This window comes from Haliaeetus albicilla, chromosome 15 (assembly GCF_947461875.1).
Source record: "Haliaeetus albicilla chromosome 15, bHalAlb1.1, whole genome shotgun sequence".
Taxonomy (NCBI): domain Eukaryota; kingdom Metazoa; phylum Chordata; class Aves; order Accipitriformes; family Accipitridae; genus Haliaeetus; species Haliaeetus albicilla.
Genome location: NC_091497.1, coordinates 19,757,134 through 19,783,036, shown reverse-complemented (window position 1 = coordinate 19,783,036; position 25,903 = coordinate 19,757,134). Strand labels below are relative to the sequence as shown.

The window sequence follows — 25,903 nt, the reverse complement described above, 5'->3', positions numbered from 1 at the left end:
AGGTTCATTATTCTCTGTAGTTGAAGATTAATTGTGGGTCCCACATTCATATCTCCTTTTAGCAAAAGCTTATGGCCTGGCTCTGCAAATACTTGACAAAGTGTAACTTCATGTGTCCAAGTCAGACACATTTACCAGTTTTTAGAAACTGGGTCACATCCTGCAATGACTAGCAAGACTTTCAGACTTCACAGTGAAGCCAGTCAACACTACCTATCCTCACTTCTTGACAGTAGCCATCAGCTAATAAATTCACTGCCCAGTCTGTATTACCGTTTAAATTAATCCAGCCTCTGTACATTTTTACAATGAGGAGTATTACTTTTCAAAATAGTTTTTGGCAGACCCAAAGAATAAGTATTTTTTTCCTGCTGAAATACCCCACCTTCACTTACATGGGGAGGGACTACCTTCTTCATGTCCTTCTCTGAAGCTGGTTACTGATGCACAAAGATTTTACTGCAGACCAAAAGATCTAAAGCTGTAGGTCACTGGAGGATATTAAATGATAAGCAAATTCACTTTTCTAAAGTAATTCTACCAATTTATTAGCAATGCTAGCTCCTCTTCCACAGTAGGGGAGATAATAACGAAGCCTTGTTAAAGGGCAATGCGATATCTTTTATGTAATGTCTTTTTTTCATTTGTGATAAAGTCATTAAAGCAGCACTGTGTCTTCTTGAAGCCTCAAACAATAGTCTGCATTAAATCTCCTGTGCAAAATTAAGGACAGTAGTTCACTGGAAAAATAAGCATCTGTTCTTGCTAATGCTGATGGCCTTCTAAAAATCATTAACTATTCTAAATTGGCAACGATAAAACAAAGCAGAACTGTTTTAACTTTTTCCAAAGCAAAGAGAAAATCCATTTCCCTTGTAAATACTTCTTTGTTCCAAATTTGCCCAGTAACCTATATCTCATGAGGCATGTCTCCTTTTCGGGCTGCCTAAATCCCATTCTCCCACAAGCATCTAGCTTGAACTCGGTGTCTTTTAAATCCCGGTTGGTAGAGGTTTGTCTTCACTGCATGGACACATGCTGTAGCTCCTGAGCCCTGCCCACCTCTCCTCTAGTCACAGGCTCAAAGGAACTGGTGGTGCATGGGGCATAGCTGAAACACAGGCATCAGCTCCAATTTCCTTTCAGCCTCAGCTAGAGACTGGGCTGGTTTGCAGTGGGTGTAGCTCACACAGCTTCATTCTCTCAGGGCTACCCTAAAATTTCAGCTGACTACACTTTATTTGTTCGCTTATTCCTTCTGCTGTATTGCATTTTAAATCCACCTTCACTTGCTCTAGATATGGAATGCTTCTGCAGTGTAAGGACTGAGATACTATTTAAGAATACTGCTTAAAAACTTTTCAGAGGTATCAGCCCCGGTTTGGACACAGAGCACCCAAACACTGGGCAAGACACAGATGAATCATGAAACAAAACATCTCCAAACAAGAAAGTTAAAGACCCTGTAGGCTATGCATGGATGGTACAGAAGAACCATACGTTATACTTAACCTCTCCTGCAAAAAGATTGAGGACACTCCAATAGGAAAACCAAAAGCAACACAAGAATTAATGGATTGACTGCCTGGCTTAGTATCCAAATACAGTAGAAAATGCTAGTCTTGGCTCAATGATTTGCTCTGTCCTGGTTCTTATCTACATCATGGAGGATTTCTACTCCTACCACCACCACATGTAGTCAAGAGACAACACCTGGTGAAGACCAGGTTAGTCAGAGCAGCACAGGGAAGATGAATTTCTGATTAACGAAATGCACGTGGCCAGATGGTGCCTATTTCACTGTAGCCATATGCCACAAAAGGTAAGTGAAGAACCAACTTAAGGTTAAAAGCAGGTGCTGTTTGTATAAAATCTCTTTGGGTTTTTTTTCTCCTATTGTGCTTCCATTTTGGTGGAGTAGGTGTAAAAGGAAGGGGAATGTTACCACTTTCTGAGCTTTTTATTTCTGTTGTCCAGTTACCGCAGTGATCATCGTTCACTTTATCAAGGTTGCTAAGCAGTGGTATTTTCTCCTGCTCGAGTCAATAGGTTGATGGGTTACTGTTCACAAACTGTAAGGAGACACATGAATTTCAAAAAAAGGCTTGTAACAAAGTCCTAGGATAAACACACTTTGTTTAATCATTACACTCATCAAATGATGAAATAAATTGAAACCTTGGAGTAAAAATGGACTCAAATGCTGTGATCGTATCATCTGCTGAAGTAATCCACCAGGCCAGAATCGTACACATAACATCATTACGACAATTCCCATTTGAAGCAGGGATGTATGCATTTCGCTCATCTCCTTGCAGTCTTGGAGCCAAACTCAGAGTCACAGGGGTTCCTTCTGGCCCCGACTCTTTGCCAGAAATGGAGCACTGGCACCGAGCGACTCCCGAGAAAAGCTCTGCACCTTTACCTCACCTACAGCTGTAACGCACAGGACGCCCTGGGAACACGAAGGTGATGAGGCATACCAGCACCCGGGTGGGATATGACCCAGCACCAGCCTGCCGTCCCTCCAAGCACGCCCGCCTGGCTCCATGCAACAACTGCCCAGGGTGCGATTAGACTCGACTCTACTGGCTGCTCTCTCATCAGGCCAGCACGGCGAGAGCCAGGACAGCGGGGAGGACTGGCTGGGTGTCCCACACGGCAGTGCACGCGTGCACGGTCAAACAATATCCACATTCCCCCAGCAAGGTCCTTTCTGTGAATCCCACCTTGGAGGTCATGAACAAGGGACAGCTAATCAAGGCACAACTACTGAGAAAGCACCTTTTCTGGATGACATCTTCATGTGCCCCGCAGGAAAGCATTCAATATCCCTACAAGAAGTAGGCACATATCCTTGGAGCCCACAGTTAATTTCATCTTAACTTCAATAAAGTTTTGCACTGATTGCCTTGTAAAAAACACCTATCACCATTAACGCAGAGGACCCGCCAAGACCAGGCTGCTTAGCTATCACATGTGGCAGCCTCCCACACTGCAACAGCAACCCGAGGAGCAACCCCCCTTGCTTCACCACGCATTGTGTGGCCTGGCCCCAAAAGGGCTAAGCAAGACCGTCACAGAGCACCACGAGAGAATTCTTCTGTTGCCACTGGAAAAGGCAGGAAGCTGATGCTGAATTCAGATTAAAAATTAGGTGCGTGCATTCACAACAAGCACGGGTAACTACTCGCGTAGCTGTGGGAGGTTCGTGATTGGTTTTAAAACCAACAACATGTTTATTTGAAATATGGGCTCAGACTTAAAGAGGAGACAATTCAAAGTGGTCTCATAGCCCTTCTCAGACAAAAGAACAGATGATATTATCCCAGCTCCTCCAAAGCCTCATTAGTGAGGTACAGCAACTCAGTGCTCTCTGCTCTGACCGCTCAGCGCTCACCACCCTGGTCGAGGACCACTGGTGCTTCAGACTCTGTTAGTTTCACTCCTCTGCAACTGATACAGCCTTCAGGATCCCTTAACCACAGATTAAACTTTCTTTTCATAACCCTTAAACCATGTCTCACTTTTGCCCTTGAAGCAAACCTAGAGCCAATAGCAGATACCATGCAGGAACTGCAAAAAAACCATCCATCTCCCTACAGCTTTTGGAAAAGTTTGTCTAGTCTTGTCTAGTGTTCAGCATCCTAAGTGATGACACTTTGGCCGCTACCTTCAGAAGACTCAAAATGCTGTCTTAGTTTGCAAATTTTCAAAGTAGAAATCACATCTCCCTGTAAAAACATACACTACGATGGAGGTGCAACTGTAGGGACTTTGGGCACTGTAACACCACAGACAGAGATCGCAATTTCAAATTCACACTACCTGGGATCACGCTTTAGTTCCCGCTTCATGCTTTTCACTCACGATATTCATCTTCACAAACAGCTCCACGTGCTGTTTTTGGTACTCGCATCCTTCAAGCACTTGTCCCTGTTATGTCTACCAACATCTACATATTCACAACAGTCTCTGAAGCACATGCTAAACATCTGTTTCAACCACCTTTCTCTTCAGAGTTTAAGCTGTTTGCTGGAAAATTGCCATCCTAATGGCTAGCTCCTCTGTTAGTGAACTGGGGAATTCATTTTGTATTTATTGATTGTTCCCTAATGAAGAGTCATAAAGGTGCCAGAGACTCTTGACCAGACACTACTTAATTAGTACCAAAGTGCATAAAATCCCAAATCAAACCGAGCTCTTTGTCTAACGGCTCAGTCACTGGAAAAGAAAAAAAAAAATGACATCATTTTCTGCTTACACAGAAGTCTGTAAAATTTTATTAAAAAAACCCTAAGGAAATTAAAAAACTATATAAATTGTTCATTTCCTACCAGTTCCTAAGACACCAAATAGGTCTTCCAGAATCAAATCACACTTTGCTAAAGGAAGTATTCTTCATAAAGGACCCAGCAATATGCATTATGCATAGAATTTCTTTTAAACTAGACAAAGGCAAATATCAATAAACATTTGTCTTCTGAACAATAGTGAGAAAGGTTTATGTTACATAAAAAGACATGATGCAAAGCATCCAGAAGGTATTAAAAATTACCTCTAATGGATCCGTCTTTTCATCCTCGTGGCTCCTACAATAGTCCAACTTTTATGTTTCCTCAAACTACTTTGTATTGCAGTATTTTCTGAGGGTATTTGCTCTCAAGAAGGCAGAAATGAGCAAGAGTTCCATTAAATGTCAAGTTTTATTTCTCTCAAACGTAAAGCCTTAAAAAAAATCCTGAGTAACTGATATCTCCTTGCAAGTCTTTCAAATTAAGTCATCCTGAAAGTTAATTCCCTCTCTTCCATATCATTTAAATTCTCAATTAAATAATTGAGAAAATAGCAGGAAGAAAAAAAGCCAACTAGCAGAAGGAGGCAAAAGGCCATCCCTACATGGCAACAGCACTGCTGCTTTTATTATGCTCTCTGCTTGTTGAGGGCATCTGTCTTCAGAGCAGTAAAGTGGCTTGGATTCTTTGGGATAACTTAAGATGCACACAAGGAAATAAAGGTTCATGATAACACAAAATCCATTAAATACAGATGCCCTCATAGTAATCTACAATCCCTGATATAATTATTACCACATATGTAAGAAAATACCCTTAATATGTTCAAAAACATAGTCTTCCATTTTTATAAATCTACCACTCAAATGCCAAACCCTTCTTCTGCAAAAAATTGAGAGTCCTATTCATGATCTCTGTCTTGTATTCAGCAGTCGACGTGATACCAGCTTTAACCATCTGAGGTTTTTAGCCCTCTTAACATAATGATAAACAAGTGTATTCCACCAGAAAGAGAGCAGGTTTGCACAAACAGAAAATGGAGTAGGACAAGCATATAAAGGATGAAACAACCACAGTAAGGCAAATATTCCAAGAAGGCAGAACATAAAGATACGTACGGGCTTCTCAGACACAAGAATTTGGCCTCTTTACTGTAATCCATTATTTTTTCCCATTTTTTTTAAACTGCACCTTTTTTTATAATCATAAAATTACACCAACAGCATCTCAGCTATGACAGATAATTCCAATAAGTCTTCCACAGAGTTTTGTTTTGTTCTGTGCTCCCAACCGATGAGACTAGATGCTCACCACTACATCTCCCAAGAAAATGAGCTCCAAAACGGTAGAAATGAAGAAAAACATAGAAAAGAAAATGACAGTACAACGGGAGGGACATCTAACCACAGAGAAGCTTGGGAAGGGTCACTACCGCGCTGCAGAGTGAGGCTGCACAGAAACTGCTTACCCCTTGCTCGGATTCCAGCAGCTCTGTTTTAACTCTGACTGCCGGCATCCCATCAAGCATTAACATTCTGTTCTCAAAGGCGCTGATGTCCTAAGGCAGAAAAGGACAAGGTTAATCAAAAAAATGATGAACAACACCGGGTTTAATTCACTGGTTTAGTTCTGTAATATTGTAGACACAAGTAAGTTTCTTTTAGCAGAAATAAAGTTAGCAAAGATGTAATATTAATTTTAAGGAGTAGCTACCAAGTTACTACTTCTGTTAAAATAGTAAATTATACTTTCAATTATCCTTAAAAGAAAGCTAAGTCTTTGTAAGCAACAAGGGAAAATCATCTCCAATTACTATTTTTTAATTTGAAATTAATCACGCAGGAGCACATATATAAATTCCTTGCTTTAGAGCTGGAAAGGAGAGCAGTGATGTCAAATAGCTGCAGGTTTTTGGCAGTATACTTAGGTATATTTGATTTCAATCAAATCGTTTGTACTTCTGTATTACCTAGAGAAAGCATATGCTTCAATTCAGAGAAGTTCTAGTGAAAGCCTGTACACAGACACCCCCCCCATAAATTAATACACATCAACAACTCCTCAGATTTCATATCATTCATTACCTTGTAAAGTTATCAGCATCTGTCAATGAAAATCTCTACACACTCACCTCTGACACAAAAGAAATAAAAGACCATGTTAAAAGGATGCATTGTCCTTGTAGTAATGGGCAATATATGCTGAAAGCTTCAATCTGAAGACAGATTTGTAGAACTGTGCTTCCCTCAATCAACATCCCTGCTCCGAATGTCTCATCCCACTGTTGCTGAAGCAGTTTATGTAGACATGCAAAACAACCTCTTGTGCCTTCAGTTCAAACACTACCTCAACCTGAGTCAATTTTCTATTCCGGCCAAGGCTCAAGGCTGCTGTTTGAAAGCTAGCCCCTTCAGCTGCCATTTAGTTTGGACAACATGGACAGAATAAAAGACATTTTATCCCTCAAGCTAGAATCTGACCTTACGAATCCAGACGCCCTGGTCAGCGGTACAGAAATACAAAGAACATCACAGCTATTTTTCAGATAGTGAAACTATAGCACATATAGCTTATAAGTGACTCCTTCACAGCCCCTTACTTATCTGCAGCCCCATCTGGAAGGCAGTACTTGAGACTGGAGACTCACCTCCACTGTAACTGTTACCTCGTAGTCCTCAATAACCACACTGTAATGGAAAAAACACTTTCCCTGTGTTTCATGGGCAGCAGATCTGTTCAGTACTGTGTAGTGCTGTTATTCATAAGGAATATGTTCATAGCCCCGTTTCTTACCATGGCTGCTTCAGGGGAATTTTAAGGAAAATGGTCTGTCGTAACAGAGCTTCCAAAATACATTTTAAAAACTTAAATTATTTTAAACATTTCTTTTTTTTTCCAATTAACACACCTCATCCCAGGATCTTCTTTTTCAAGGATATAAATATTGCAGCAACTGTTTATTTCTGTATACTCCTTTACTTTATTGTAATTTAAATAACATACTGAAAAGCAGGGAAACCAATACGCCCAAGCTCCAACAGGGTGCCACAGGCAGAGCAAATGACCTGCTTAAAATCCCCGTCACCCTCACTTTGAACCCCATGTGTTACAGCAGGCAGAGCTGCGGTTTGATACTACAGGGCAGGCAGGAACTTGATGGTAAAGCAGACAAGCAAATGCAACAGCAAACGCAATCTGCACTTTTTTCCTTAAAAAGTACATTTATATAGTTCATAAATGCTGAAGTTATAAAATTTCAGATCAAACAAGTAATTTTCAGCAGAATGCCTCTGCATTCACAGATGTGTGAATGAAGACAAGTCAAGCTGTTGAGATGTCCCAGTCCAGGCTGTGCTACCGCTGCCTATGTATTTTAAGCTCGACACCACAGGAAGAAGAAGAAGAAAAAAAATCTCTTCCTATGCCTTCTCAGCAATTTCTTTTGTGCACCTTGTATCTTTATTCAGTGTTCAAGGCAGGGGATGGGGAAGGAGCAGGAGGGACTCTGATGCCACAAAACAGCTGGCTGAAATTGTTGCAGGCTTTGCATCCCTCTTCCCAGCAAGGGCGGTGCACTGTTTACTTATCAGAAGCGGATCTCGGCTGTCACTGAGCTCAAGCAGTTTGGATGTGGTTTGGGGTGGAGCGAGAGCAGGAGCCAGCCTGGCATTCCTGGCTCCTCCAGCGCCTATTCTGCAAGCAGAGAGGTCCCTCTCCCTTCTTGATTTATGCGCTGTGCAGTTGAGTTTTACAGCAAGATCAGGAATATACCATCATCACGCATCCCTTAGGCTGTTTAGCTCATAGACAAAGAAGGATGAGCTGATACAGCTTCGTGTCCCTGAGGAGGTCTTACCCGCCTGAACGAAGGGACGAGGCTGGCTTGAGCAGGAGGTGCAGGCAGGAGGAGGGGGGAAGACAAAGCGCCACCGAGGAAAAGCAGGTTTAATGAACTGTTAGAATCTGATTAGAGGCTAATGTCCCTTTTAGTGCTTTGTACCAATTTACAGCTGATATACTTGAACCATTTTTCCCCACTGACTGTGATAAACTCATTAGTTTTAAAAATGCAAGCTAACCAGAGCCTTTGAAGTTTAAAACTGATAAATCATGAAAACCTGACTGGCTCATGTACCATTTAACACATTTACATTTAACTAAATTTTTGTAGCGCTTGCTTCCCCTTTTGTTCTCTAAAAACCATATTTCTTAAAAGCAGCGCTCTGCCTTTTGAGCACTGGTCTGAAGAGCGAGTGCAGCGAATAGCTCTGGCTTTTGGGTCCTTTATAATTCGGAGTAGCAATAATCACAGAAGTAGATTCTTTCCAAACTATTTGATCCCTTCTGCATTTACAACTGGAAGGACATTGTGTGACACATCCTGGGGGACCACTGCCTGGTAGATCCAGTCTGTGTGCTACACATATGGGTGACACGTTTAGCCCAATAGTCGCCCACAGAGCTGATCCTTCCCAACTGAGCTCTCCTGCCATAACCAGCGTTTGCACTACAGTATGTTCAAATCCATTCAGCGAATGGGACATAACAGTCGAGGTTTGCATACAGTGGGCAGTCATCTAAGGCAAAGGGGCTTGACTCATCCCCGCAGGAGCTGGGGGTGGGACCCGAGTTCCCCTGGAGCCTCGCCAGCCAGCCAGGCAGATGGAGCATCCACACCGGAGGGAGGCCAGGCTGCTCCAGCGCCCCACGTTAATTGATGACGCTCAGGAGACCCACCAGCAGAGACTGCCGATATGATGTATTGAGTCAACGCATTTTTCGGGCCACAGTCTTCTCCTGGCTCACTCAACTCTCTTCACTGACTGTGGCAGCTAACTTCCAGCTCCCAAAATTGCCCAAGTGGAGGTGACCTGAATTCGTGTGACAGCCCTTCCTTCTCTATCCTCCTACCTCCCACCCCAACCCACCTGGTGGACTCCAGTCACCCACCTAGGTAAAACACATAGCAGATGTATGTCCTAAACTGGGCATGTAATCAAGCCAAACACTGCATGACCTTACCAAAACATCTGTTCTCCTGGATCAATAAACTAACTCATGCTGAAAGAGATCAACCTCTCTTTCTTGGTGCCATCCGTTGGAGCCTTTCACTGATCACTTTTGGACATTTATTCCCTTGAAAGATTAATCAAAACCACAAATCATACCCAGGTCCGTATGGACAACTGCTATTAGAGCAGTTGTTACAGAAGATGGATATGCTTTTGGACTTACAAGCTCTTCTTCTGAGAAGCTGTAGCAATCAGTCTAATAACAAGACTCCCCCACCCACCCCCAGAAGGCCTACATCTTCCGTACAGCGCGGCTGCAACTACAACTGGCATTTTCTTCATGCGGATAAAACTTGCAGCAGAAAGTCAATCAAATTATCTTTGGCTACTTTAGAGGACGAGAAAACAAAACCAAAACTCATATCTCATGCTGGTACAACACTCCCCCCCCCCCAGCATCCTGTAGTGCTTATTTAATTATGAATTACACCATTGTGAAATTTGGCTCCTGTCAGAGACTGAAAGAGTTAATGTCTCGAACATTGTGGTGGGGCAAGTTCTGCTTAAAGACAAACCCTGCACAGCAAGGAACCCAGGTGAAAAGCCCTTCAGCTCAGACCTCAGCAACAGGAGGGGGAGGGCGTGCTGGAGGGTGCGCAGCTCCCTGTTCTGATAAGCTCTTCTGATACAAAGATCAAACAATGGCCCTGTCTGCAGGGAAGGAGAAGTTACTCCACAAACGACCCCCAAGCCCAAAGGCTCACCAACTGCTCATTAACCTGATGAGTTTGGGTGCCCACCCGAAGGAGGGGCAAGGATGACAAAAGGACACACACTGAAGCCCCAGGAGTGCAAGCCCACCGGGACTGGACCCCTCGGCTGACTGGACCCCTCGGCTGACTGAACCAATGCTGGACCCAGGACCGGTGAAATCTTTCTCTCTTCCTTTCTCTCTCTCTGTCTTCTTCTCTCTTTCCTCTTCCTTTTCCACAATCCCTACACCTTGTCCGTTTCAAGATATAAACCGCTGACCAAGTCTGAGACTAAGAGTGGATCCAGCCACCCCTAGGAGGAGCCTGGAAAGCAAGGGGGTCTACTCTGAACCTCATGACTCAGCAGGAGGGATCTCCTTATTCCCTGAATCAATGTATATGGCTACCCTGGGTTACACTGTTTACAGAAGTAGTCTTATGCCAATTCCTGTTGTGAGAAACCCTGCCACCTACTACCATGCCTCCCCAGTTCAGTTTGCTTCTGTCATGAATAAAATCTTTAACTGATCTTTTGGTGTCGTTTCAACTTAATTTAGCCCGAGGGAATTTCAAATTAAACATGACTCCCTGGTCTGTCCAGTCTGGGTCGTGACAGCTCCATCCACGAGAAGGGCTGTGGCTTTGTAGCCAAGTTTTTAATTTGGCCAAGCCATGCATTTGAGAATCACACTGCAAACTTTTAACAACAGAGGAGCTGGTGCTACAACCAACCTCCTGTCCTGAGACACCACTAAAGACACCTGTAAACCCCCTCCCTAATTTCTTCTAAGCACAAGATGATAGGAACTGCACATCACGATCCCACACCACAGTTGTTGTCTCTCCCACTGTCCCAAGATCTCCATGTCAAGCTGCTCAGTACTAAAGCATCAGAAGCGAAACGATGCTGTCCCAGACCTGGCCAGATTGTGATGGGCACAACCCCACGCAATCCCGGGAGGAAAGGAGTGAGCTCAGGCTTCAGAGCACCCAGAACTCACATTTCCCACGTGGATCAACAAACACTTACGTTCCTGTGCCAGGCAGTCTCCTCCTCTTGTTTCATCTCATGAACGCAAGAGACATAGACAAGCAAGATGGATTACACTAGTTACTGCTGTCACTAATGAAGGTAACGGGCTTACTTAGTCACACTGAGGAGCTGCACACTGGCAAGATAAAGCCACTGATGGTTCTGAACTTTTACATGAGACACCAAAAATGTTCAGCTGACAATTCAATCCTTTGTAACTCTGGTGGGTTGACCTTAGCTGGCTGCCAGATGCCCACCCAGCCACTCTCACACTCCTCCTCCTCAACAGGAGAGGGGAAGAAAATAAGACGGAAAAGCTCATGGGTCGAGATGAAGACAGGGAGATCACTTATGAGGTACCATCACATACAAAAAACCAGACTTGATTTGGAGAAAATTAATTTAATTTATTGCCAATTAAAACAGAGTTAGGTGGTGAGAAACAAAGACAAAAAGTAAAACACCTTCCCCCACCCCTCCCTTCTTCCCAGGCCCAACTTCATTCCTTCATTCCAACTCTTCCTTTTCTTTTCTGTACACACTTAGCTTCTAACATGACATACTTTCATTTTTGAGAAATGAAGTATCAGTTGGGGGAAGAGCAGTCTCAGATTCAACATTCAAGCAACAGTAAAAAGTTTCAAGTTTAAGGGGAGTATGTTTGAATAGCTAAGAGCCGAGAACAGCTCTTAAGCAGTCTTTCTATTTCAAAGCTATGACTTACAACTTTCCCTGCCTCATCTTCTAGTTATTTTTACACAAGTTTTCTGCACATGCAGTAATTTTTTAATTCATCATTATACTCTCATTTTATGGTTCCAAAATTTTGAGTGATTTTTGTGAAAACAGCGCTCTTGATACCTCAGAAACGTGAATTTTTAAGTTTTCCTTTTTTATACAGATATCTCAGAAACATCACTAAACTAACCACCAAGTAGCCTATGTCACTTATATGCCTTAGCAGTAAGATTACCTTGTTGATTTTTCTGATCAGGAATACCTAAATTCCTATTATTCTCATTACTTACATTACTATACTGAAGTTATGCATCAGTCAAAGCAACAGACAGCATAACACCTCAGAGCAAAAAAACTGAAGTGATCCACTCAAAGCAAAGCATTTGAAGATATGACAGATCCTTTTAAGGATATGACTAGATAAGATTTCCGAAGTTTGAAATTGTTTTTTCTCTTTGTTTCAAGGGATAATAGAAGAATGAAAGATTGCCATCTCTTCTCAAATGTAACTATCTCCATAGGGAGAGGAAGCCAAGGAGAATGTCTTCTTTCCAAATTCTCACAGCAAAGAATCACTCAATTGTCTACTACCTCAATCTCCCAAAGACCTTCACTTCCAAAGAAGTCCTTTATATACCATACAATGAGATTTGTTAGTCACTTAAATGTAGTTATCTCTAGGGTGAAGCATACCAGCTAACGTTGCCACAGTATGTATAAGAGCAGTTCATTCCAAAAAGTGAAGGAAACAACTATCTGATAGAAAATAAAATTAAATTTATGTGGCTAGAAGATAATCACTCAACTGGGAGTTCTGCCAGGAATCGGGGTTAACAGCCCATGTCTTGCTATAAGATCTTCATCATATGTAATTATGTCTATAGCTGTGTGAAATGCCCATAATGAAAGCAGATTCATGTAGTTCTGCATTTTACTCCAAACTTGAATTTCCAGTCAAATTCACCAGAAAAGAAAAGGATCATTTGCATTTATTGATGCATCAAGGAAAACCAAAACAATTTCTTAAGAAAAAAAAGTAGAGTGAAGCCTTAAACTTCATACTGTTTTCATATGAAACTGGGTGGGGTTGATCAGAGTTCATTCCAATTCAAAATGAAATTCCTTTAGTGAAAAGAGAACGCAGAGTTTGCAGAAGCCTAGGTGAACAATATGGATATACAAGCTGCGACTTGTCTTCTCTAAAAACCAAAAGCTTAAAACAGCACAGCAATGAACTTCTGGAAATATGCTAGACAGCAGCTCAGCTCATGAGTGTGAAGAATAATTAACTAAAGCTAACAACAAGGTTGTTTCTCACTGGTCTACATACCTCTCTCTGGTCTGCTTGTCAGCCATGAACAGAGCTCAGGGTGGACCCAAATGCAGTGCATGAAGTTCCATACATCACTCTGTGCCATACAAAGCCATGGGAGGAGAGCAGTCTAGGGATAGATAGATAGATAGATAGATAGATCACGGACATGCATCTACATGGCATCCAGTGATCATGGAGGCATCATAGCTCTAAGCTTTCCAGGAAGGCCTCTGAGTGTGGTCTCTTATTACAACTGCGCATGCCAGGTAGAGCCCAGACCTCAACAGCAGCTGTGACTTGATGCTGTCAATGCCCGAGAAGCACGTGCAATGGTTGGCCTTCAGCTCGTGTTGTCCTGCTGAGATCCTCATCTGATGTACCAGACCATACCCAGCTGTATCCTGCTGCTACCAGTACAAAGATGTACACATGCAACACAAGCTTCTTGAATTCCTATTCTGGTGCCTAGATCCCTTAGAAGAAAAAAAACACAACTAATTTTCCAGACCGCGGGTTTCCAAAAGTTGTTAAGTAGCCAAATACCTAAGGATGTAGCTATGTTGTAATTTGCTATCTATTTTTACAAATCTGTCTCCAGGGAAAAAGTTCAAGTCCAGACAATATTCAGTGAAGAGAACCAAGATCTCATGTTTTGCTTCAAAAGCTTTTTTTGTTTGTTTGGGTTTAAATTAGGTTTAGCAAATATAAATAGAACCGAAGAGATGTGGTCAGCTTCCAGGTGACAGAGGAGCGTCAAGTGCATTGGCAACTAGAGGCCAATCTGCTATTTCTCAGACTCAGCAGGCAACCCTGTCAGCTTACAGGCTGCTTAAAATCCCTTTACATCAGCTCTGCTCTCCTGCTACTTCTAGCTATCTCTACAAAGAATTACCGATCATTCCTATAGTATGTAATTCAGACACAACATGTTAACAAGTAACAGTAATTACACCAGAGCCATATATTTAACTTTTATCAACATTAATGGCTTCATTGTTTTCCTTCTAATACAACATTCACAGAATATTTCATAAGATTTTTGTGAATACCAATGGATTCATTAAGTATTTGTGGATTTTCTTTATCTTGCACTTAAAAGTCCAGCTTAACAAAAAAACACCAACACACCCCCAAAAAAAACAACAGAAAAAGAGAGAGGCAGAAAAGAGGCATCATTTAGGAGAGCATACTTAAGAAAGGGTAAGTGTGGAAAAAGCATGCACTGCATTTATCTTTATGCTAGAATTAATTAAAAAAAAACCTTTTCATAACACTTCATGATGCATAATAGTAAAATAAACTCTTGATAGTTTCCTTTGGGCTTTTTAAAGCACAGACAAATAGTGAAGATTGCTACCAAGTGGAAATTCATTACTTTTTCTACAAAAAAAAAAACCCTAGTAATTGACCTAGATTGCCACTTTTCCTTGACCACAGTTACAAGTCAAGTGGTTTTAAAAAAATTACTACTCAATTTACAAAGTAGCTTTCTGCTATCTTATGTCAACTGTCCTCGAGTTTGGAGAACAGTTTGAAGAATATGAGGCTTAAAATTAAAGAAAAACATCACCACCACCACCAGCCCCCCCCCAAAAAATTGCAATAGGAAATATAAAAGAATTTTCATAGTCCTACAAATATTATATTGATCAAACTTACTAAAACATATACTACTTAAAGGTTACCTTGACTATTAGGTGGGTTGTTGCCTCAATTATTAAACTTGAGAAAAAAATTACATGAACAGCTGGTAAGAACAGTTTCAGGTCAGGTTTTCTTTTGAGAGGTCCCCTGTCTTTTGCCTTTACTGAGAACTAAAATCAAAGCTTAGATAATCAAAATTAAGTCTCAGGTCACAACATGTTTTTAATTAACTTCTGGTACTAGAAGGAGTATGCGACATCAATAGAGTGTCAAGGGAATAATTCTGCCATCTGACAAAATTTTCCTGTATCTGTTAATTGTCTAAATTGTGACTATTTTGTATTTGCTGAGCAAATAAGTGTTGAACGGCATTGCCCAGGAGCTTACCAGCAAATACACACTGACCTAAATTTTACTCTGAATCCTGCCCTCACCTGCTCTGGCAGGAAAACGAGCTGCAGAAAGCACGGGGAGCTGGTTGGCACACTTTCCCCCACCTGCCAACGTGCAAAGTCTGCTTCCATGAAGACAGATACAGCATGGGCCCTGCATGCTGGAGAATAAAGGGAGCATTTAGCATGTAGCAGTAGCCACGGTTTAGTCCAAAATTTTTGTCCGAGATGTCATGCAGCAGGCCAAATGGCCGAACATAGCTGCTCTCTGCCAAGAAGACAAGATGCTATCAACAGGTCCTGCTTGGCTCCATCACTCCCTGCAGCCCAAAGGGACCATTGCCTCAAAGCGACAGCACCTCCAGCTCTGCAATTGCAAAGCCCCAGAGGGAGCAGCGAAACAACCGCATAGGAGGTTTCATAGACCTGAACATCATCCCTTCCTCCATAAATTACGCTGGCCCTTTCCATCCTGGGTTTCCAAGAAAGCAAACATGCTACCAACAATACTGTATGCCCTGCCGGAGCACGACAGGCTGGCGGATCATCCCCAGCCCTTTAGCCTGGGGAGAAAACTGTTGCTCTGCCAGGTGCCGTGTTCCCTCCTCTAGGACAAAATATAGTGATAAGTTGACTATCAGTGCCAAAAGCTGAGACTTCTTATAAACCATGGACATTACAAACTATATCCTCTGAGTAAGAACAATATAAGGTAATGCTGTCGTTAAATATGCCGAGCTCTGTTCTAGCAGCTGGGCCACAGAAACGTTAAGCAGCTGATACTGCTCTTAGCCAGCAGAAGTGTTTCTCGCTTATCTGAGGTCTCAAATGTATAGGCAGAACTAAGATAAAACCAGGATAAGCCAGCTTTCCCACTTTAGGTTAAAAACATAACCGCTAAAGTTTAGGAAATTCAGTTAAGCCTTATTTTTATTTCAGATTTACTTTCTTCACAAGCAATTTTAATTTTTTTAATTTATTTTTTTTTTTAACTATTAAAGAAAAAGAAGTATATGACACCCATAAGAGAACACCTTGTTCCCAGAAGCCAGTTGCTGGTTTCCAGGTCAGCTTGTTGCAGTGCCAGCTACAGGGACAGAGCAAATTCACTGCAGCCTTGAGAGAAGGAGGAGAACATGCTTGTGTGCAGCTGCACTCTCCAATGCCAGATATCATGGGACACACCTGCAAGGAACGCAGCCGGTTCTCACAGGACCTCAGAAACCGTCTGCCATGGTCCATGTACAAAGTCATAGATATGATAGGCAACAAGCAATGAAACCAAAAATGTTCTTTCAGTGGCCCTATTCCAGCTGCTAGGAAGAGCTGTAACCACAAGCTTCGCCCCAGGAGCTCCACCAGTGCAGAGGCACAGCCAGAGTGCTGGTGTTTGCAAAACCATGCATAAAGACCATTTGATTCATGCACATGCCAAAATAACAAAGGAATAATTAAATAAAGCTGAACGATTGCACGCTCAAATGAAAAAGTCAGACTATTTGCCAGAAGCTAAGCATCACTCCATCACCTTTTGCTGCACCTTTTGCACAGCACCTTACGTGCGCGTGGAGGAACGGTAATTGCTTTACACGCTTCTTGCCGTGGAGCAAACTGCTTACTCTGACATTTCAAAAGAAAGGCTGTATGCTCTGATGAAACTCCGAAACTGCAAATGTTTAACATCCTGTCGCAACCCAATCTCTGTTCTATTTAACGTCGGTTTGAGGTTTTCCCACTCCCCACAGGCTTCAGTACAAAATCCTGGGAAAATATTAATATTAAAGCTGGCAAGCAGCACTTGGTACATTTCAAAAAAAGGGCAAACTCTGACTCTTGTTCACTTAGTGAATGAATTATAAAGCACCTCAATTCAAGAATGAGAATCTGTAAGCATCCACCAAATATGTGAAAAAAATTATCTAAAATAACATATCACTCTCAGACTGCTCACAACAACTTCTAGACAGAAGTTGATACCCGACTGCTCACGAGGTGTTTTCTTACCCAAGACAGGATGATCAACATGCTTATGTACAAAACTGCCAAATTAGATTCCACAAGCAATAAATTATTGTGGAACAAGGGTCCACTTTAAAGGCAATTCTAATTAAGCGTTAAGAATTTCTAATTAACGTTTCACATGTCACCAACACGCATTTCCCACAGATTCTCAGAGAAGTTGTGATTCCTCAAACACATTTGGAAAAAAGCGTACTGCACATGAACAAAGTTACTGCTAATAATTGAAATAACTGCATAACTTCAAGATTAAAGAGTATATTAAGTAACTATTGGCATTGCCATAAAAATCACAGAAAAAAAAAATTCAAAGATATACGAGTAGCACACATAGCACTACAATAACAGATGGTTTGAACTTTCCTTGTAACATGCCTAAAATTCAGAGATACCAAATTGCTATATACAGCCAAACAAACTGGGCATATATAATAAATTTAAGAGTATAAAGAAAATCCATGAGTGTGTGTATAGGGGAAAGACAAGATAAATGAGTAATTCATTTATAACATATCATTTTACAGCGAGAAACATTGTGTAATTCTGGAAAAATTCAGGGAGCAATGAATGCTACAGCCAATGTTTTTTTCCTTAGGATCCCAGGATAATTCAGGTGGGAAGGCACCTCAGGAAATCTCCAGTCCAACCTCCTAATCAAAGCAGGTACAGCTCAGAGGTCAGACCAGGTTGCTGAGGGTCATGTCCAGTCAGGTCTTAGCAACCTTGAAGGATGGAGACAGCACCACCTCTCTGAAAACAACCAGCTCAACTGGGAGACAGCCCCCACGGGGGGAAAAAAGGTCTGTCCTCACACTCAGCCTGAACCTCTCGTTTTCAATGCACCGTCTCCCATCCTCCCACCACACGTGGCTATGAACGGACGAGGTCCCCCTGAGCCCACACACCCCGCCAGTCCTTGCCCATCTGACTGCGTCCCCATCCAAGCTGTAATAAACGTAACTCAGACACAAGAACGTTGTGGGAGACACCGTTGAAAGCCTTGCAGAAGCTGAGGTGAATGGTGTTCACTTCTCTCCCCTCACCCACTACTCCAGTCACTTTACACTGCAGATGGCAATCAGGGGGTCAGGCACGCTTTACACCCGGGGTCACTGTTCCCAGTCACCTTCCCTTCCTTCATGGTGCCCAGAAGCCTGGTCATTTTGCTGTTTCAATACTGAACAGCTGTTTGTGAACAGGACGGTGTAAACCGGTAAGAGACTAGTTGTGGGCTTCTGTTTCGCACTGCGGAACAGGGAGTTGTTGGTGAGGAGGGACAACTGCTGGCTGAGGAAGGAAAGGCAGGACTGGGTACCATTAGCGGTGCCAAATGCTTCACCCTGGGTGAATCCACGCCGACTGTTCCCCGTCACCTTCTCCTCCTTCACGGTGCCCAGAAGTCCGTTCCCAGAGGACTCGCTCGCTTTTGCACGTGACTTCTCCATGGAGCGAAGGGAGGCTGGCTGGCCTGCAGGACGCCAGAGCACCCTCCTGGACTTCTCTGAAGAGGACTGCGCCATTTGCTTTCTTCTAGTCACCGGGGGGTCTCCCGTGGTCTCCAGGCCCTCTCAAGCACGGTGGAGAGGGGTGCTGCAAGGACATCGGCCGGCCGGCCCAAGGCCCGTGCCTGCAGGCAGGTGGGTCCCACGGGCTGGTTTGGGTCGAGTCCTCTCGGGTAATCCCCGGGACTCGGTCCTCATTCGCGGCTGGCGGTTCCGCTCCTTGAACCTTGTCTGCCTGTGAGAAGGCCACGCAAGCGAGGGCTGACGCAGAAGGCAGCGATGGAGTTCCTCGGCCTTACGGGTGTTCGCCCACCCCGTTGGGCCACGGACTCAACGTTTCCCTCGTCCAGCCTTTTCCTGCCGATGTAGCGACAAAAGCTCTTGCTGTTGCTCTTGATATTACCGGCAAGTCTGAACTCCGGCTGAGCTTTGGCTTTCCTGACACCAGCCCCGTGTGTCCGCGTGATATTTCTGCGTTCGTACTTTGTAGCCTGTCCCTGCTCGCTCCTCCTGCTATATATATATATATATATATATATATATATACACACTGCCTTTTTGCACTGGAATCCATGGGTTTTGCACTGGAAGCCATGACTTTCTCCACTCAGAAGCCGGTACCCTGACAAATCCACTTGTCTGATGAGCCGGAAATTGATTCAAATTGGAGTTTTCCACAGATTTGCTTATCAAGAGCTATCAAGCACAAAAATACAGTTATAACCTCTGGTTATGAAAGTATTCGTGCCCTAGATTTTTTCAAACTTGGAAGATATACCAGGGCAATACCATCACTCACACGCAACCTTGCTACATCATTTCCCTATGCATACATCTGCTATTGACTGTTCTTAGAGGAAGCACAGAAGGTAGATGGTCCTTTGCTCTGACAGAAAATGTCCATGTTTATATTCCTATGTCTTCTCTTCAAGTATAATACATGCCAAAAACATCAAGGTTAAACCAGCTCTAAACCACTGGATTCTAGTCTCAAGACTTGCACTCATGAATGAATTAACATTCTTCTGCCAAGTAGCTGGTACAGATCACTGCCAAAAAGGAACCTTAAGTTAGGTGGGCCGCTGTCTATTCTTCTGCAGCATTTCACTCCTTGTTATTTATTCCAGAGGTAAATGAGACAGCACAGAGCATCTACAGCTCAGCATGGACTTCAAATGGTACCTTCAGAGCCCTCTTCCTTTGCTTCCCTAGGTCATTACTCAGTCACTGAAAATGCAGCAATACAGTGTGTCCATGTGTACCACCATTCCTGGCCGATTTCATGAATGGTAAAAATCACAGCCAAACAATAGTGCCTGGCAAAGCACCAGAGCACTGCAAGTTATTATTATTTTCACTGAAATATGTAGAAGTGTTACACCAAGCTATACAATGGAACTATACATTCCCACCTGCTGTTGAACTTCACCTTGCATCAGAGGTGCCTTATGCAAAAGCAGTTGACAGAATTGTGTGTGACTGCTAAATGTGCCCCTGCTGGGTCTTTAAATCCTCATTAGTGTTAAGCCAGTGCACCTGATTATACATCGCACAGCAGGAAGATCTAACAAAGTATTGTTATTTGTATTATCTTTTTATAACCTAGCATCATGCTCCCATTAAAAATGTATAGTGACCCTACCCATGTCAAGGCTTTCAAGAAATAATGCACTGAGATAATTGGTTGTTTGGCATCATACATAGCCTTTATAGCGTGTGTCAAGCTCTGAGTCATACTAATATATTTAACGTTTCTCATTAGGACATAATAAGAAATTGTGCCTGTATAAATCACATATTTATTCCCAACATGTGGCTTAGTTACACTATGTAAAACGATGAAAACGATTTCCTGTCCACACTAGCTATGTCTCACATAGAATAAAATGCTTTTATTAGATTTACTTTGCACCACAAGAACTGGATGGGTTAAGCTGCTCATATTTTTAAGCAACGATTTCTGCACAGGCATAGAGTGTTATGTGTACTGCATCTTTCTGAAGAGATCTGGACCACTAACATTAATAATGTGACAAACTGCCTCCATCATCATTCTGGATACTGAAATTCAATAAACATTACTGAAATATTCTAACCACTAAAATCACAGCCACAGTGGTTTCAAGAGCAGTATTTATCAGACACTGAATGATGCTGGACACAAATCTGGGGAGTAATTCCCTCATTCAATGTAGAGGATTCACAAGAATGCTTTTCACATTGAAAGCTCATGCCAAGTCACCATCACCAGTTCACACGTAAAGTAAAAAAAGAAATCTAAGAATTCTTTCAGGAAAATACACATTTTCTTAAAAATCACTCCTCACAAGACTTCAGCTTAAAAAAAATATAAAAATAATAAAAAAAATAATCATCTATGTTAAGTACCCAACTCACGTTTTGTGATGAAAAGCACCAAAATGATGTCATTGTTTGTGCTGTTTCTTCAGATGTCCATCCTCTGGCTCAGTGCAAACAACACAGAGCCTCCATCCAACTTTTATGTGCGTGTCTATGCGTTATGTATGTGGACATATACTTTATATTGTTGGAAGACATTAATAAATTCTGCATTTCAAGAATTATAGAAAAAAAGCATGGTAATTCTATCTCCTGTTTGGTACCAGGCATAATAAATTATCCACTTCTAAGCAAAAATTGTGAAAGTCTATCATCACTTATTCTTAAGTTTAAAATGGTCTCCGGAACATTCAGGTGGGTTTTTTTGGTTTGTTTTTGTTGTCTGTTTGTTTTAAAGTAATGACAGCTCCTATGAGTGGCCATTTGCCTGAAAAACAGCAAATTTTCAACCTGAAAGAATACTCACAATATTAATGGATTATGTTTATTATTCTAGAACACAAAATTAAGTATTAACCTGCACACTAAAACTGAGAAGAAAAAAAAGAAGTCATACTGCTGATCAGCTCTGAGGAACGACTACACTAATTCAAGAATTCATACTGTTATGACTATATCTAATTATCAAGCCCTCGTAGAAGCCCACACAGGCAAAGCAAGCCTTTTAAAGTAGGTTACCAAATAATCCTTCACGTTTTTACCATCATCAGTACCATACAACTGCTCTAGGGTCAGATGTAAAGGTTTATGCCTGGATTGGATCATTTTTGTTGAAATTTTGCAAGGCAGATACTAGTTAAGTGCTCATCGTGTTGAACGGCCTACAAAGAAGTTAGTAAAAAGCAACTGTGCAGGACAAATCTTGGCTGGCTACCTGGAATGTCCCCCAGGGTCCAAAGCAGTCCAAGCCAATGCAGGATGGAAATGCCCAGGTTCACTCCTCACAAGCAAGGAATATGGGTTCATCGGTTTAAGTGTAACAAGCATTCTTGAGCTGCCATCTCAGAAAGAAGTGAAGGAGGCAGACACTTCCATGTTGTAACACAACAAGCAGTAGATGCTTGTAGATGCTGACTCTTTTCTCCTTTTTCAATTTTTATAACTTGTAAAATTTTCCAACTGAAACCTTCAGGATTTTTAACTAAACAAACAACAGTTTAACAAAACAACCACAGCCATGCTAGCCGGCACTTAGGTTCCTTTGCAAATGCAACGTTATCTCAACCACACATGGAAAAACACCTTTTTTTTTTTTCCTGACTTGCTAGATACACGTGTAGGCAGATACTTTTAGGTCACTTATGTTTGGATTAGAAATGAGAGACTTCTCTCCGAGATGAATGTAGATGCATCCCAAAGCAGGGTAAGCTGTGGAGAAGCAGGGCGCGAGGAAGCTCTCCTAACCAGGGGGCTCCTTCGGACACCACAACTTTTCAGGATGCTCTTCTGTGTCCTTAAGGTCTGGTGCTACATAACTACGTAGTGCATTGGAAAGTCTGGAGGCTGAAGTGAACTTTTCCCCTCGCTTGCCTTGCTCATATCTTATTTAGGATTTTAGCACCATTTGGGGAACAGTTACAGACACTTTAAATCACATTTGCCTGGTGTGGTCTTTTATTTATTTACTCAAAAGATCCCCACGTGGGAGAGTTCCGAGACACTGCAGTGGAAGAATTTCAATGTTTTAAAACACTTTCTGATCAAAAAAAAACTCTGTTTGTCCTTATAAACCATTCCTTGGTCTCTGATCCCATCAGGCCACGATGTGGACAGACCCTGGCAAATATAAGCAAACAGTTTATTACTTCAGTGCCCTTCCTTGCAAACTGCAGTAACTGTTACTGACATAGACTTATGACCAGGCGAAAACAACTGGTTTACTAGAAACCCAGCCAGAAAAAGAAACTGGTAAGAAGAAAAGTCTGACTTTGTACATCAACTGATAAATAATAATCGCTATCCAGTACCCAGAGTAAATTTGGCAGAACTAATCCCAGCCTGCATTCTGGAATTAAGAGTGGAGCACAGCATATTTAGTAGACCAACTAGGTATTGCTTATCACCCACTGAAATCACTGAAAATGTTTTAATTTTTTTCATGAACAAAAGCAGAAACTAACCCTGCTCGTGGAATGTTACATTCATGAAATTACCCCTTTTTTCCAATAACCTGTTTTCATATTAGTCAAACAAGTGCCTAGGTTTCTGTGCAACACTGTATGATGAATTACTTGCCCAGACTTTTCTAAAAGAAGTAGCAACTGACATCAGCTTAACACAAAAGGATTCTTAAGCTGCATATAGCTCACAGAAACCAGAAACTAAGGACATCATTCACTCTTTTGGAAACCTGCTATGCCAAACAGTAAATCTTTTCCTTCAGGCAAAAGTGGTAAGTAGCCTTGATCGTAACAAACTGTTGCTACAGATCAAAGAGTAACGGCACATTTTTATTCAGAGTAAACTAATAGCCAAACTCTTGCTTGAAGCCAAATACATGCTTGAGAAGCACACAAATAGGTGGTGTTATTACCGTCTACATTTAACTACTCTACTCTTCCAGTGTTTCTTTGTCTATTTTCCATGCTGAAAAGGTATCATTGGCTGAGGTAGGAAAAACCACCCGCACTAACCAAAGTGGGTGAACTGGTTTCAGTAAATTAAAGCTTGAAACCTCTTAACGTTAGTATTAAAACCTCTTCCCAACACACACCCACTTAGGAAATCATGAAAGTTCTAAAACTTTTGAAATTACTATTATTACCAACTACAGAAATAAATAGCAGGTGAGCTTGGTTTATAAATGCTTTCCATATATTTAAATACGTAGCAGTTAGGATAATTACCCAGCCTCTTCCAAGCCTCCTTTATCAAGGCATGAATTATCAGCAGATAGTATATTTTTACTGCATAAAAGCCATATTTTCAGAGATGCACATTGCTTGCTGTTCCTGAAGAGCTTCAGAAGTCCTGAATAAGACAGTACGATAGTTAAAGGCATCCAGACTATTCAAAAGAAAGGTCTGGCTCCTTGTACATGAATAGCCAAGGATATTATGAACTCCCTGGCTCTCTTTCTGCATATAAAAAAAGATTATCCTTGCTTTCTGCAGATATTATTAAGGCAATTCACTTGTTTTACATTCTGCAATAAAATAAACTCCACTGTCATGCTGCCTGGAGCTCCTGTATCTCATCCATTATGTAAATCTCCAAAGAGTAGTTCAGCAAACAACATCTCAGTTCCACTGCACCTAATAAGATGACCTACACATCTAAGTTAATTTTCATCTTCCTAAGACCAACAGAAACTCCTTACTTCTTAATCTGCAAGAGAGATTCTTACTGTCATCTTCCTTCATAACCACCAAAGCCCAAGCTCATGCAGTTTTAAATGAAACTCAGACCTAACTCCAAATGTTTGGGTTTTGGGGGTTGCACCACCTCTTCTAAAAACAGGAAAATAAAGCCAAGGAAAAAATAATGTTCTGAATCTCACTGTTTCTAGGACATCTTTCTTGTTGGGTGGTTTGGGTTTTTTTGCTAATACAAATACTGGAACACTTCTACATTACTTAGAAATTTAGGTGGAAACTCAGTGCATATTTACCTATAACGTTTGAAAGCCAGGGCTTTTGTTTTCATTTGAGCTATGCCCACATGTCCATCACAGCTGACTGCAGCAATCACAGCTGTAGCAGACTGCTACCAAACTGAACTGAAACAACAACAAACCCTAAGTAAACAGCAAAGTTCAAAAGAAGGTAACAGCCTCAAAGCAGAAAACTTGCCCTTTCCTGACTCATCACTGAATCTCTGCGCAAGAAAGGCTTAATGAATCACCAGGAGTACACATGAAGTGCCATGTGGGAAGCGTAAGAGCAGGTCAAGATTTACATTAATACCAGGAGCTTATTTTCTCTTTTAGACACATGTCCTTGGGTATATGAAATACCGTATCCAGTGGAATCATTATTCAGGTCTGTTAGCAGTGGGTATCAGTATTAAAATAACTGCCTTCTCCTTATGTGCTAGCTACTGAATTCTAACACATTCTTCTACACCTTCATATAAGAAGTGACAAATTGCCATTGTTTGACATTATTCTCTCCATGGCATGTCAAAAATACTAAAATCCAAATGCATTTATTTCTAGCACTAAATGTTTATTGTCAGATATGTAGGAAAAGGAAAACAAGAAAGCGTATGTAGTATTGCAATTTCTGGTTCAATGTATCTCAATCAGCACTGCTGTGCAGACCAAAAACCATGGGGTTTTCACTTCTCATTGAGAAATAAAGATTACCTCTAAAATGCAGTTAGCTGTCCTGCTTCGTGATACTGAGAATTAATACCTCCCACAACAGAAGCATCCTTTTTTTTCCATGCAAACCCTTCCATCCTGATAACTAATGACCAGAAACAGGTCAAGAAACAAGCAGAAGCAGGAAGTCCTGTAAATCTCTGGTTTAAACTTGTTTTCTATGATGGATCATGCCCAACAGAACTGAACAGTATTCAGCTTCTTGGAAACCAAAAACCTGAGAGTATGAATTTAAACATTTTTCTCCCCATTAGGCACTTTGGAAACTTGTGTCATACTTCTGAAAATACACACATCAAAATGGTCTTGTCAAACAGCTTTGAAATGAAATGCCTTGCGCTTCCCTCTCTGGAGTAATACAAATTTAGTCATTATTAGAATTAGTATAATTGTTCTCTAAGTGCTCTAGGAATGAAAGGTGAAATGAGCTCGGTGACTGCTCTTTCATTCCCATAAGAACATGCCACAGCAGAGAAGTCAGGCTGCAAGAGCAGGGATACTCAGGGATGCTTTGAA

At 41.7% G+C, this 25,903-nt stretch overlaps 1 protein-coding gene across 13 annotated transcripts in view; it reads right to left on the bottom strand.

The window, feature by feature from the left end:
• KLF12 (KLF transcription factor 12) overlaps window positions 1–25,903 on the bottom strand; it is a 249,685-nt gene that overhangs the window by 145,833 nt on the left and 77,949 nt on the right. For 9 of the 13 annotated variants that reach the window (XM_069802557.1, XM_069802564.1, XM_069802555.1 and 6 more), the window contains one exon: window positions 5,764–5,853. The exons of 3 other annotated variants lie outside the window; for them this stretch is intronic. In XM_069802557.1, the coding sequence (XP_069658658.1) occupies window positions 5,764–5,853 (90 nt within the window). Of the gene's footprint in view, window positions 1–5,763; window positions 5,854–6,379; window positions 6,399–25,903 lie in introns of those variants that run through there. One more of the 13 variants, XM_069802565.1, reaches the window with a different exon arrangement.